Source organism: Pituophis catenifer, unplaced genomic scaffold (assembly GCF_029215685.1).
Source record: "Pituophis catenifer annectens isolate HBS135680 unplaced genomic scaffold, rPitCat1.0.hap2 SCAF_2, whole genome shotgun sequence".
Classification (NCBI taxonomy): domain Eukaryota; kingdom Metazoa; phylum Chordata; class Lepidosauria; order Squamata; family Colubridae; genus Pituophis; species Pituophis catenifer.
In genome coordinates, this window is record NW_027256882.1 from 238,485,222 (window position 1) to 238,500,793 (window position 15,572).

General features: G+C 34.0%; 1 protein-coding gene across 1 annotated transcript in view; it reads right to left on the bottom strand.

Moving 5' to 3' along the window:
• Window positions 1-5,205: 5,205 nt before the first annotated feature.
• SPTLC1 (serine palmitoyltransferase long chain base subunit 1) overlaps window positions 5,206-15,572 on the bottom strand; it is a 29,032-nt gene continuing 18,665 nt past the window's right edge. The window contains exons 11-15 of the mRNA XM_070935669.1: window positions 13,972-14,068; window positions 11,210-11,264; window positions 8,203-8,320; window positions 7,834-7,907; window positions 5,206-6,650 (exon numbers count right to left, since the gene is read on the bottom strand). Coding sequence (XP_070791770.1) covers window positions 6,557-6,650; window positions 7,834-7,907; window positions 8,203-8,320; window positions 11,210-11,264; window positions 13,972-14,068 — 438 coding nt within the window. The 3' untranslated portion in view covers window positions 5,206-6,556. The remainder of the gene's footprint in view (window positions 6,651-7,833; window positions 7,908-8,202; window positions 8,321-11,209; window positions 11,265-13,971; window positions 14,069-15,572) is intronic.

Here is a 15,572-nt window from a genome sequence, read left to right on the forward strand (position 1 = left end):
CTGATACAGTTAAAGATATGCTGAATGAATGGATAACCATGATGGAATTTGACAGAAGTGATTAAGAGACAAAAAAAATAATAAAATACCAGAGCCCGATGGGCTACCAGAAGAATTTTACAAACAACTAGAAGAGGAATTAAGCCCAGTGATATTGGAAGTTTATAATGAAGTACTACTAGAAGCAAAAATACCAAATTCATGGATGGAAGCAAATATCACTCTTATACCAAAAGATGATTCAGATTTAACCCAGATAAAGAACTACAGGCCAATATCTTTACTGAATGCAAACTATAAAATATATGCTTTGATAGTAGCAGAAAGATTAAGTACTTGAGCAAATTTATACACCCAGATCAGAACGGATTTCTGCCAAAGAGACAGACTAAAAACAATGAGAATGATTCTAAATACATTGGAGTATTATAAAATGTACCCTGTAAAACAAATGGCATTGATGTTTTTAGACGCACAGAAAGCATTTGATAATGTTAATCGGCCATTTATATTATTACAACTAAAATATATGGACTTTGGGCAGAGATTTATTAATATGATTAAAGCAATATACTGTAAACAATCAGCCAAGGTGATAGCAAATAGAGACATGACAGAGAACTTTGATATTAAGAAACGCACTAGACAGGGATGTCCACTGTCCCCTCTGCTATTTACAGTGTATTGACTTTGGAAGTGTTAACCAGGAACATTCAGCAAGATGAAGAAATAAAAGGAATGGAAATAAAAAAGAGAAATACAAGCTACAGGCATTTGCAGATAACTAGAAGATTCCCTTAGAAACTGGATCGAAGCTAATTAGAAAAATAGAAGAATATGGGGAAGTAGCAGGATTGAAAATAAACAAGGATAAGACAAAAGATTTTAGTTAAGAATCTTACAGATACACAAAAAAAGTGTTGATGGAATGAATTAATAGACAGATCGTTAAAAAAGTACTTAGGAATACAATTAACAGCAAAATGTGCAACAATTAAAGAGGATAGTTATATGGAACTGATGAGGCAAATTAAACTAGACCTGGAGAAATGGAAAGATCCGTAACTGTCATTAACAGGAAGAATAGCTACTATAAAAATGAATATCTTACCAAGACTGTTATATATATTCCAAACAATATTAATAAAACTGGAGAAAAAATATTTTGAAGAATTAAATAAAATGATATCAAGATACATTTGGTTAAGGAAAAAAGCAAGAATAGTTTGAAAATGTTGCAGCAGGACAAAAAAAGAGGGGGCTTTGGGCTACCAGACTGGGAATTGTACTATCAGGCCTCGATACTCACATGGGTGAAAGAATGGATCAGCCTGAGACATACAAGATTATTAACCTTAGAAAGTCATGACCTCCAGCTAGGTTGGCACGCTTTCTTATGGTATGGGAAGAATAAGATACATAGTTATTTTCAAAGACACTATGTTAGGAATGCATTGTTATTAGTTTGGTTTAAAATAAAAAAACAACACTATTTGAAAATACCAGTCTGGCTTTCCATGATGGAAGTATTGGTACATCCTAATGTTATTAACATGGAAAAAATTGTAAGATACCATGATATTTTAAATGAAAAAGGGGAATTAAAACCAAGCAGGACATTGCATGGTAGCCACACATGCAGATACAATCTCGTTACAAGAAAGATGCTAAAACTTACGGTTTTAACAAAGAGTTAACAGAACTAGACCAGATATTAACTGGAACAGATGAAAAACTGATAAAGAAATTATATTGGTATTTATTAAGTATTAAACTTGAAAGTGAACAGGTAAAGGAGACAATGATTGCTTGGGCTAAAAAATTTGGACATGCAATAGAATTAGATAAATTCTAATTTATCTAATTAGAACTTTGGGATAGAAATATTAAATTGACTATATAAACTGCATATAAAGAAAATTTGTATAAAATGTTTTATAGATGGCATTTTGCACCGGCAAGACTGATAAAAATGTATAAAAATAGATCCGCTAAATGCTGGGAGTGTAATCATCTGTTTCATATTATATGCGGCGGACACGCCCAAAAGCTAAAAAATATTGGACGAAAATACATACTTGGTTGGAAAAAATGATAAAGCAGCATATAGATTTGAAACCAGAGACATTTTTGTTGAGCATTCTACCGGAAAAATATGATAAAAGGATTTTATATCTGGTTTTACATATACTAACCGCAGCCAGAATTGTATTTGCACAGCAATGGAAAAAGGATGAGATTCCGTCAGATGAGAATGTAATTAAGAAAATACTAGAATGCGCAGAAATGGATAGATTAACGTTTACTATTAAGAATAAAGAAGAAACTGAATATTTTTTGATATGAGATGTATTTTATCAATGGCTAGACAATTGGAACAGAAATTAGAAAAGAGGACACATAAAAAGAGGAAATGTTAAAGTTGAGAGTTGTTAAAGAAGATAATGTTAAGTATTATTATTATTATATTACATTATCAATATTATTGTGAAGAATACTATAACAAATATGTGGATTATGACTTCTTCTTTTTTTTTATTGCAAAAGTTTTACAATTACATTTTCACCCCTTTCCCCCCCCTCAACCCACCCCAACCTTCCCAACCTCCCTAACCCTCCCTAACCCTCTGTGGTTTTTTACAAAATAGATAAAATTTACAGAGTGAATTCTTGGGTGGCCAGACAAAGACAATTGCCTAGAGATGTGGTCATATATTTTACGGACAGAGCAATAAGAAATGATATCCTGCAAAAATCTTTTCATACTTCTGTGCAAGTGGGGGGCTCACAAATTGGAATTTACAAAGAACTACCACCTAAAATGCTGAAAACCAGAAAAGATTTTGGCTGTCTTATTAAAGAATTGCAAAATCAACAGATACCATTTCGGTGGGATGCCCCAACTGGTATAATTTTGAGATACAAGGGAGAAAGACATCGTTTGAACACTGTGGAGAAGGCGGAGCATTTTTACACTGTTATTTTTAAAGAAAGAACACCATCTCCACGTACATCCACAGTTCTGGAGATTAAGGAGAGTGATAAGAAGCAACTTCAACAAGAACCGCAAGAACAGTCTAAGCAGGAACCAGAGGAAACGCAGGGCGCTGAAGGAGGTTTTCTGGATGAGCCTTTGTTGGAATCTTCTCCAATCTTGGACCCGGTTCGGATGGTTGAAGTTAAGGATCAGCGTATAACTCGAGCAAAATCTAAGCAACTTAAAGAAAAGCAACAACAGGAAAGACAAGATAAAAAGGGAGCTAAGAGTACTACACAAGAGACTGGAGCCATGGGGGGAGCAAGACCGAAGATTCCGGAAGACATTCGGTTATTCTGCTCTTTGCTCCAGAAAGATAAAGATGACGATTAAGTGTTTATCTTGGAATGTCAATGGGTTGAATTCAGCACAGAAAAGGAAGAAATTATTTGCATATTTGAAACAATTTAATAATGATATAATTTGTTTACAAGAAACGCATATCACAACTCAAGACCAAAAATATTTGATAAATTCCAAATTAGGAACACATTTTATATCTTCAACTTTGCAAAAAAAGAATGGTGTGGTTATTTATGTAAATAAAAAATTAACAGCTAAAGTTATAGAAGCAGATGAAGATGGTAGATTTATAGCAATTGAATTGCTTACAGCAAATGGCCAAATTCTTCTGGTTGGAATTTATGCTCCCAATCAACAACTGGATTATGATTTCTTAAAACAACTGTACCCAGATCAGTTTGATGGAAATTGAATTTTTATGTTATATAAAGAAAATAAATAAAACATGGGGTGGGGGGAGACTTCACCCTTCCTAGTTACCTTGAAGATGGAGGATAGTGGTGCATTCAGACTTTCAACATTGATTGCAGCCTTTTGAGGTAGACCAGATTGGGAAACCCATGTTATGAATCTTGATGCTACTTTTATTATAAGATTACATACAGGATCTCTCTTTATCTTCCAGAAAAATAAGCAGAAGGTGCTCTTACTCCAGGTATATTCTCTGCTGTCATTTCTCAATATATGCTGAAGCATTCTTTTTAGGAATGTTGCTTTTTGTTTTTCCCACTTTCTCTTTAAAATTCTTTTGATATCTAGATATCTGTCTTTATTGCTATTAAAAGGGAATCTCTCATTACAATCTTCCCCGCATGCAAAACTGAACATTACACCGCTACTCTTGTGGTTTAGCATTAGCCAATTCTGCATTTCAGGATTTTGAGCAGAAAGAAAAACACTTTTTTCCTTAGCACTGTAGTGTTTTCTTGTTAATGGCTTTGGAGGATTTCCTTTACAATTTTTAGTATTTCAACAACCCTTTCCCCTCAGGTGTGTATTCTATTTCATTCCATTCTATCACATAAAACATTACTGTTTCTTTTATTAAAACCCTTCATCACCCTTCCCAGAAGGCTGATTAATGCGATTCAGATTCATAAATCTAAGTACTATTGATATAACATGTTTGATTTCCCTGAGCTGGATTGAGGCAGATGATTTTTTTTGTGTCACAATAAAGACTATTAGGGTTGGTTCTAATTGCAGTCTCAGATTATGCTCCCATACTATTCTGTAACTTTCACCTTTAAACAATGGTTTATAGTGCAAATATTTCCAGACAATATATGCAGGTAATATACTAGTGGCTTAAGAGATACTAGAAACACCAAATCAGGTGCTACACACTCAAGTGTGATACATAAAAATTAATTCTTCTCATGTTCTATATTGCCAAATAACGCCTGGAGGAGGTCCATTTTAGTATATTAAATTTGCATATCATAAAATTTTGATTTGGTCCATTTTAGTGTATTCAATTTGCATATCATAAATTTGCCTTTTACAGTAAGTGTCAAGTACCAAGAAGTCTTTAAGAACACTTGGTACTGTAATTATTTATCTTTACAACTTAATTAGCTTATTGAAGATAATAGGAGTTGGGATTCAATTACTACATATATTGATATTTATCTGCTGGGTTGGGGGGACAATGTGGAAGAGGAAGTTTGACAATATCATCTAATTAGGTAGCAAAATTGAAACCAATAGTTCAACTATTGATTTAAAATAACTGTCAAAAGGATAAATTTGTGGCAGAAAGTGCTCCAAATCAGATTCAGCTATTTTTTTAAATCAGAAACAATTTTGGTAATTGATGCACACAATTGGGTACAACATAACAAAGACTTCAGAAATAACTGAAATACTGGATCAAATATATGCTTTTATTAAAAAAATATGTCCAAATATAGCACTGGAATCCATTTAGCAGCAACCAAAGAAGGCACAAGGGTAAAGAATCCAACCTGGACATATTAGAAAATCTTAAACATAGTCTTAATCATGACTTTGGAACTCTACTTGTGGCAATTCACATTACATATATCACAACATCTCAGCTACCTTGAAGGTTACAAGAATATTGGCATATTGTAATTTCTTCGGTATAACTGACTGTTGTTTTACTGTAATCTCTTGCAAATCTATGCCAAAGACTTTGTGATCTCAAGCAATTACATTCTAGGTATGAAGTTTGGAAATACTTTAGTACAGATGATATGAACTCCATGCAATGACATGTACAAATTTCTAATTGGTTAAAATTTTTAGCAATAAGTATATATAACATAGATACCTTTACTAAACTAATTTATCCAGTGATTAAAGCACCTACCAAATTACTGTTGTATTCTCTTTGTGCCCTATTTTTATTCTTGCTGCCAAACACCGGCTCAAACTGTATTTCATGAAGACATCAACCTTGTGTAAAACTCTTTTAATATACAAACTCACACTCCACCTGAAGTGTAAATAGGTAACTTTATGTCCATATTATGGCTTTAAATGACTGCACATTATCAGTAGTTGGGGCACTGGTGTAAACGTTAAGTACATGGTAAATAAAGGTAAATGGCAATTCATAATGGTACTGGAATGAAAAGAGATATGCAATTTAAATTGAACAAAAAATTTTAAAAAGCTAATGTTTTCAAGAAATTGAGAAGTGGAATGATCTAAACAAAAATTCACATACAAGGGTAATAAAAGCTCCTTAAATACTTAATTCCATAGGATCCCATAATATCATGTTAAGTATCTATTTTGACAACAGGTTGTGTTTTGTTTTGTTTTTGAAAAATGTTCAAAACAGTATATTTTACTAAGAATGATTAAATTAAGAGTATTCTGTAAACTTTCATATCCTTTTTTCATGTACTTTAACTTATTTCAAAAAAAATTGTTAGGCATTTAGAAAACTAGGGAAAGAAAGACTTTTGAGAACGGAGACATCATCTTGCTCAAGTGAAATATCAGCGTAACAATGATCCCCAATTTAAACAATCTAAAAATAGAGCTAAAGTTTTATATAGTGTATGTTCAGTGTTCCAGTATTTGTATATCTGTTTTTGTGTGTGAAATGACCCGATAAAGTCCAAGTTTCAGTTCCATCAGATGATAATCCAAATAATTTAAATCTCTGAAGTGCAAGTCATCACACTGTGAAAACACCAGCATCCTAGTGTTGTGTGAGACAGAAATCGAAGCAATCCAACCTCAGTGTAGTATAGATTCTGCAGCTTCTCTGATAAGGGAGGCAGCTTTGTCCAATTCCTGCTCTGTTTGTTCAACCGTCACTACCACCCTTATGCTGGAAGGGACAAAAACAGTCAATTGACATCTATTTGCTGTTCAGTTTTTTAAAAAAATAGCTTTACAATATCTACAGATTAGTATAATTAGACCTGTACATATTAAATGAAGTTAAAAGCTGTAATTAGATTTATTACATCAATTGTAATGGCTACTGATTTTTTTCCTAATGCAATCAACAATGTGGTTATTTTCCAAGCCCCACAAGTTATTTGAGAGATTATATTTGTCTGTACCCTCAAACTCATGCAAATCTGCACGTCTTTTAAAATCAATCCTTAAGACTATCTTAATTCTATCAAGACTTTCTAAGGCAGGGCTGTCAAACTCGCGGTGTCAAACATTGTCATCACGTGATATATCATGAGTTTTTCCCCCTTCGCTAAATCGGCGGTGGGCGTGGCCAGCGTGTGACGCATCTGGCCCATGGGGCCGCGAGTTTGACAGGCATGGAGTAGCAACAAACAAGAGACTCTAGCCTAAGAATGTAGATTGTTTCCTCCATAGAGGTTCTATTTCCAGTTTAAGATTTCTCTCTTTTAATAATTTGTGTTTTTGTATTGTTATAGATATTGACATTTAAAGATTGGATAATCATTTGTCTGAGATGGTATAAAGAACCTTGCCTTGGGCAGGGGGTTGGACTAGAAGACCTTCCAACTTTATGATTCTTTGTTAGATTGGATGGGTTTGTTTTATTTGTACACTTTGTAGATATTTTACCTGTAATTATAATAATGCAAATTGTTGTAACTGTTACTATATTCACTGGACTGTGCTAGTTGCTTTGTCTGTTTCTATTGGGAGAAAGGTAGATTTAAAAATGGATTAAATAAAAATATACATAAACGGGACAGTCAATCTGTAAAGGACTGCTACTTGAAACAGATAATACTGTGATTGGCTAATGGAGTGACTCAGTATCAACCATAGCTTAACACATTTCATGATTCCATCAAGTTTGAGGGAGCTTCAAATAAAAAATCTTGTTTCTTATTTTTACATTCCATTGTTCAGCCAGTGAATAAAAAAAGAACCCTGTAATTGTCTTATATTTAATGGCAATCTAGAAACATAGTAGAAATATTTAAACTGTATAAATTCCAGTACAATCTGCCACAACTATACCATGTAACTGGACTTGAAAAATTTTATTTTAATAGAATGAAGTAGTTACTAACCTGGGTGGAGGAAGATATTTTTCTTCTTTTTCCAAATAGCGAGCCTGAGTTAAAGCAATACCTCTGTTCATACACTGGAAAAAAGACACAGAACCAGTTATCCAACCAAGTATATGAAATGCCCATTAACGTTTTTATTATGAAATACTGGCAATATAATGTGAAGTTTATTGAAACAAACCAGTATTGTGAAACAAAGCAATGTTGACATAATCTTGGTTTGTTGTCCTCTCTTTGTAAATATACTAGCAGTAATTGAAGACAGATGAACCTTAGTTTAAGACTCATGACAAAGCACAAAACTATTGGATCATGTTTCCTGCTCAAGTTCAGTTTTGAAGGATTCAACATTTTTTAAAGAAATCTTACATATTCTACAATTTTTTTCAGTAGCCTCATGTCACTTTCTCGAGATCCAGTACTTTCTTCTAACTGGAGATGTAATGCTGGGGAAAACGACTGTCCAACTAGTCGTAGACCAGGAATCCTACAAAAAGCAACCACATTAAATCAAACACAGGATTATAAATATAACTGAAAAAAACTTGGGTTTTGTTTTTTTTTGTTAAAATTATTGCTGTTACAGTGAACTGAATATAGCACACTGCTTGGTTTCGTGCAAGGCTGCAAAGCAGGAATTACATAATCAAGTCCACACTTCACCCCAAGGCACATGACCTGATCACTAAGATCACTACCCACAATCTTCCATAAGAGTAGAAACAAGCAGCATGTAATAAAGCAGGTTGTTAGTGTTAGCTACAGATAACCATGAACAGTTATTCTATCTAGCCTGCCTGATCTACTTTTCTGTTCCTGTTCAAGTTAGCTGTATCAGTATTTTTCTACATGTACTTGTTAAGCGTCAAAAGGAAAACATTCCTAGATTAGATGAATGGTAATTTTCCTAGGATACCATCTAATTCTAGGTATTCTAAGGGGCATACCATGCTACTTTTGGACATGCTCCATGAAGCAGTATAATTAGGCATTGTTCCTGCAGTTATCTCTTCTCCCACTGCTATACAAGCTATTGCTCTAGCTTAAGACAGACAAGTTGAAAGCCTTGACCTCACTGGACCACTTAAGAGTTGTATATGCCAAAAATATGCTTCTAAGCTAAAATGAGCAGAAAAAAAGGCATTTTCTAAAATGTATTTTTACTGCTACCAATTATTCACAAAAGCATTGCCAACACAGAACTGCTAATCTAATTAACTGAATTAAATCAATGAAATCAAAATTGAGAGCAAGTGGACAACGTCTTAAATGGATTATATAAAGTCAATGCAAAGGTTTGCATGAAGAGACTTGAGCACATTATTTTAGAAAGGGGCTGGGATACCTGTAGAAAATTTTATTTCCAAAGACAACAGAATAAAAAAAGCTACCAATGTATATTTATTGCGATTTTTCAATATAGCAGTCATTTGTTATGAGAGCTATTTATTAATAGAAAGCCATTATCAAGAGAGAACCAGCATCTACATTAAGACTGTAATGTAAGATCACAATGTAAGCATGGTAATATTATCTAAAATTTAGGCAATTTTGAGCCTAAAATATATTTTATTATTCAGATTTTTATAGAAGGTAAATTTCTTGATTGTTTACATATTACAATAGTATATAAAAGTATACTATATAAAGAAGAATAATTCAATAGCAGCATGGAAGCCAAGGAGCTCATAATAAGTATGTAATCAAGAGATCAGTTTGTATTAATATAGGAAGTTATAATCCCAATGGAGTGCTGTTGAAAATTATAGAAATTATAAACCTTTCCAAATTGCTACTTGGTTCAATAGATGTGATTATTTTTGATAATGAGAAAACAACAGGTCCAGAATTAAAATAACACATATGCTTAATTACTAACAAACAAGACCGTATTTTATCATGGGCCAGAGTTACCAGTACACAGCAAGATGAAAATTATGAAATCAATATACTATTCTCGGCAGCATGCATATTGTTGAATTCAGTCAGACATTTCTAACAAAACAGTCTGTTAAAATATTTCAGAAACTAAAATAATGGTTGTAAAAGGAACAGCTGGAGTAATGTGAGAAGACACCTTTGAACCTCAGCCAAATCAAAGCTTTGACATTTTCAGGTTTTGGCCAAACAACACTCTGTAATAAACATAGTCTGAATTTCTAGAGGCTGCTATACAAACCTCAAGTTGATTTCTATGTTACTTTCGTCAGTTACTTAAAATAAACTGTCATCTGACTCAAGTACACATCTCGTCAGAAAAGAATAAGCAAAGCAAAGACAGACACAGGCCCTTTCAGACAAAAGGTCAATCAATTAGAGTGCGTGAGAGAACAGCAGTTAGCTTTTTATAAGCAAGCTGATCATATTCTAATGCAGCAGTTCTCAAAGTGTGGTCTGGAAACCCAGGAAATCCCTAAGAGCCTGTCAAGAAGTCAAATAAATACATATTTTATCGTTTCTCAGTTTTAATTTCTAATACAGTATAGATCGATAGATGTAATCCACATAAATCCTCGATCACTTTTAAGAAATTTAAGAAAGGAGTCTTGAGGCCAAAATGTTTGAGAAACACGGTTGTAAAGGAACACAGTGGAAATCCACACTGTGGATTTTTACGCAATGAAAACATACGTGAGACAAAAAATGTATCAAAAAATTGGGGTTAAAATAGAGATATGCCAAATGATTTATGCCCAGATTGTTCTGTGCATGGTACAGCTAGTTTTGTGGGTGGTTAATGCTGGAACATGCATATTTAGTCTGGATGTGAAACAAAGCAGGAGTGTGTTGTTTTGGATATAAACTGCAACCCCCTTAATTCCAGGAAGAAGTGTCTGGAGAAAAGTAAAAGTGAGAAAAGCCAAGAGTATTTTGGTAACTGAGAAGAGGCAGGATAGCACAAAAGAAAAAGCTACTGGGAAGTGAGGTGAAGCTAAGATGATAAGTTCTATCAGGCTGGAACATCAGTGGCTGATGAGAAACAGGAAAGGGGAAAATGAAGATAAGAGGATATTTGGGAAGATGGAGGATATGGCCATTTAATAGGATATGGTGGAACATATATCTGAGGGGAGAGCTCCACTATCCCATAAAAATCATGAGAACATCCTTCCAGGTATGATTTCAAACATAATTGGGAGCAAAAAAAAAAATATTACAGGTGTTGTTCCTATCCTACAGTAAACTGTTTTCAACTCAAAATATTTTTGAGGTTTTTTAAAAACTACACCGCTATAGCTATAGTAAAAAGCAGTTGTTTACACTAAAATAGCTTAAATATAGAGGTAAAAACAGTAAATGTTTCTTTTACTGTAATCTCTTTAAAAGTCATTTTTCTCTTTCAAGTTTTAAATAAGATGACAATGAATTTACTTACCCTTGTAAAGCTTTGTATATTTGCTTACATTTTTGTCTTAAAACCTGAAAAATGCCTAAACAAAAAATAAACAAAAAAAAATCCTTGAATATCAGTTTAATTAGTTAAGCATGACATACCAATTTAAATAGCTATTTAAGACTGCATTGCAATTTGTCCATTCTTTCTGTCTTTTACCTTTCCAAAGTCACAAGAGAAAATATACCATTTTACATCTCTTTTCTGCCCTTGCGTCTGCCCTATGGAACATTCTTCCCTCTGAAATGAGATCAGCCCCATCCCTTTGGATATTCTGAAAAGCCCTCTGTACTATGACTTGTTTAGATGGCTCTGCTGTTGAGGGAGACATTTTTGTTTTCCCTCTTCCACGGTTATGATATTTATTAGTATGGTTTTTTTTATATTTTAGAGTTTTGTTTCTGTTGTTTTTATCTGATTGTTGTGCACTTCCCAGAGTTGCTTTCTGTAAGATGAATGACTTTATAAATTTAATTACTTTAAATATAAGCTAAAAATAAAATAAAATTTAGTTTTGTTCTATCCATGCCAACTATTTTTGGAATATGACTTCCAGTTTAAGGCTTAAAGACCAAATGTGACCCTCTTCTTAGACATTCTCTGTTCTTGCTCTAGAATCAAGCATTTTCTCCTTGCAGGAAGAGAGTGGTTTGTAGTTTCAAAGGAAAAATGGTCTCTCTATGAACCTTTTAACTGCACATCTTCCATTCCATTCTCATTTCCCCCATATTCATTTAATAATAGCCACAACACCTAATTTTGTATGATGCCATCCTAAGAGTTTTTAATGTTATTAATTTTATGTACAATATTTCAACTTTTTGTCATAGATTCTAATGCTGGATTTGATTTTTTTAAAAATCACTTTGAGCATAGTGGTTTGATTTTTTAACTATAGTTCCAAAATAATTTCCTAGCCAATTTCTTTTCATAGATGCCTTTCTTTAACAAATCTGAAAGTTAAGCATAGATATAAAATACTGATGGCAGTGAATCCTCTAAAGCTCTTCTATCCATTGTGCAGCTGAGACTACACTTAGTGCTGCAAATCTTTTAGATCTGAAAGCTGAACTTTTAAAAATCATTATTTTGACAAACAAGGAGTGCTTGGGATGCGATGATGATAATATAATGATAGGATTGGTGCCTATTGTACTACAGCAAGGGTGTCAAACTCGCGACCTGCAGGCTAGATGCATCATGCGCTGAGCACACCTCCAGGTTTAGCAAAGAGGGGAAAAAGTTGTGATAGGTCACATGACAACGCTGTGATGATGCGAGTTTGACGCCCTGTACTAGAGAGACAGGACTTCAACATGAAAATGGAATCTTTAAAAAGGAAGAAAGGATGCCAACTGGGCCCTATATAAACACTGTTTGGGTAAGAAGAATTGAGAGAAAACTAGTCAGACCCATTTATTTGTGAAGGGTGATATCTGCCAAGAGCAAGAATTAAAGACACATGAGAACAATTCCCAAGACATTATCAAATCTGGGGAAAAATGATCTCTTCTGGCTGATGCATTTTTTAAAATCAAACTTTACAAATTATAGAAATAAATTCAATATTCTGGGTATGTGTGTGCAGGTCATATCTCATCCATCCTTCATTCCCAGAAAGGGAATGAATACAGGTAGTCCTCGGCTTACAACAGTTTGTTTTGTGACAGTATGAAGTTACAATAGCACTGGAAAAAGTAACTTATGACTGTTTTTTACATTTAACAACCGTTACAGCATCCCCATGGTCATGTGATCAAAATTCAAGACGCTTGGCGACTGACTCATATTTATGATAGTTACAGTGTTCTGGGGTCATGTAATCCCCTTTTGCAACCTTCTGACAGGTAATGTCAATGGGGAAGCCAGATTCACTTAACAACCATGTTACTAACTTAACTTCAGTGATCCACTTAACAACTGTGGCAAGAAGGGTCGTAAAATGGGGCAAAACTCACTTAACAAATGTCTCACTTAGCAACAGAAATTTTGTGCTCAATTTTGGCTCAATTGTGGTTGTAAATCAAGGACTACCCTGTTTCTCCCAAAATAAGACATCCCCTGATAATAAGCTCAATTGGGCTTTTGAGCGCATGGCAATAAGGCCAAGTGCTTATTTCAGGGTTCAAAAAAATATAAGACTGGGTCTGTACGACAGATCAATAACAGGTCACATAAGTGACTTTCACAGGGGAGTTCTTATTTCTGGAAACATGAGTGTGAGTTCCAAAATGCTGAGACAATCTGGAGTTCTATTTAACAAAGATGGGTAACACTCTGACTATTGTGAAGAGTTTGAGTACCACATTTTAATAAGGAGTTAGAGAAAATGGTCCAGGTTCAAAGACAGGGTGATGCAGATGTTCATAGAACTAAAAATTAACCTCTATGAAGAAAGACAAAGTATTTGGGTATATTTAATCTTGGCAAATTATCGAGTGGAGGACATAATTGTATTTTTCACATATCACTGTTCTTCTCTCTTCTATGGTGCAGTGCATGAAATGAAGCTCTTTGAACATTTCTTAAAGTCAGTTAAAGTGCTAGGAAGTCTTTTTTATGTAAACATGTATCATCTGTAAACTCTGTTACAACATTATGCATTCCTCACTGCAATTAACATAGACTAAGTGAATATAAGTTTGTGTGTATGAAATATAGACATCATTCTGAAAACTCTCAGTTCATGTACTTTTCTAAATGTAACTTGATTCTCTAAAATTATTAAATTCTAGAAAAATTACCTGGATTTTCTTGCATGATATTGAGAGCTTCAATGGCGGCAGCAGCTAGGAGGGGAGGCAGAGAGGCTGAAAAGCAATAGCCTTGACCAGACAGCCTCTGAGAACAAAAGAAATAATATTAAAGGAGCAAATTTCCAAGTATTATCTATATACAGAACATACTGGTAAATATACAACTATTTGTTTAATTGAAAGGAAGAAAAATCTAAATTTAAGAACATTTTATCCAAAAAAGACAGCAATCAGTTAATTATGTATTTTATCTAATTTGGCTCTTGCTAGTTTAAGCAACATATACATAATAATAATAAAAAAAAATGTCTTCCGTTCAATCATGTCTAATTCTCAGTGATTGCCAGGACAAGTTCCTCTAGATTTCTTGGCAAGTTTTTTCAGAAGCATCCCAGAGATGCTTTTTTCAAGAGGCAACTGGATTTTCTTGTTTTTCTCTGAGGATGTTTCATTTCTCATCCAAGAAGCGTCTTCAGTTCTGGATGAGAAGAGAAACTTCTTCAAAGAAAAACAAGTCCAGTTGCCTCTTGAAAAAAAGCACCTTTGGGACAACCATGACCTGGATGACTGAGAATCCCCATAGACATTTTTCAGAAGTGGTTTGTCATTGCCTCCTTCCTAAAACTGAAAGAGAGTGACCAGTCTAAGGTCACCCAGCTGGCTTTATGCCTAAAGAGGAACTAGAACTCACAGTCTCCTGGTTTCCAGCCTGAACCACTGCACTAAACTGGCTCTTATATAACTGCATTAACACTTAATAAATCTAACTTAACTTTTCTATTTCAAAGCTATTTGAGAAAACAATATTTCTCTTTGTAAATACAACAGTTAATATATAGCTGTGTCTACATTCTTATTGGCAGTATCTGCATGGGCTGATGGTCTGATTAATTCAAACTGCATCTTTGCCAACACTGGCAAAAACTACATGCATAACATGACCTGATGGATCACTTTCAAACATGCCAAAATAATCTTGATGTGCAATATTTAAAAATTCTATGCAGTTACAACCATATTCTACACAGACAACCTCCTTGTCATTGCAAAGGGACTATAACGAGCCTAATATCTATGATAATTGAGGTCATTAGATCAGAAAAGAAACAGAACAATTATCTGTTATTCTAATATCCTTCTAGTGATATTTTCTCCCCACCCGTCACCTGTCAGCTACAACATGTCAAGGCAAATTCATTCTTGGCAAGGAAGGTGAATCTATTCTTCAGTACCAAATAAAAGCTACTTCTCAGCATCTGATATTAATACAGTATTTCCCCAAAGTTCAATGCCTGCCAACAATTGATATAATTCTGAATTGACAACATGCAGAGCAAGCAATTTGTAGCAAATATGTGCAAGACTGACAGGATGTGTATTCATGTTCATCTAAAACTTCTATCTGGAATAAGCCTCCTCAAAAAGGTTATCTTAGGAGAAAACATCTAATAGTTTCTCATTTGTATGAAGTGCAGGTAGTCCTTGACTTCGTTTAGTGACTGTCCCAAATTACAATGGCACTGAAAAAGACTTATAACCGTTTTTCACAAGACTGCTGCAACATCCCCCTAGTCATATGATCAAAATCC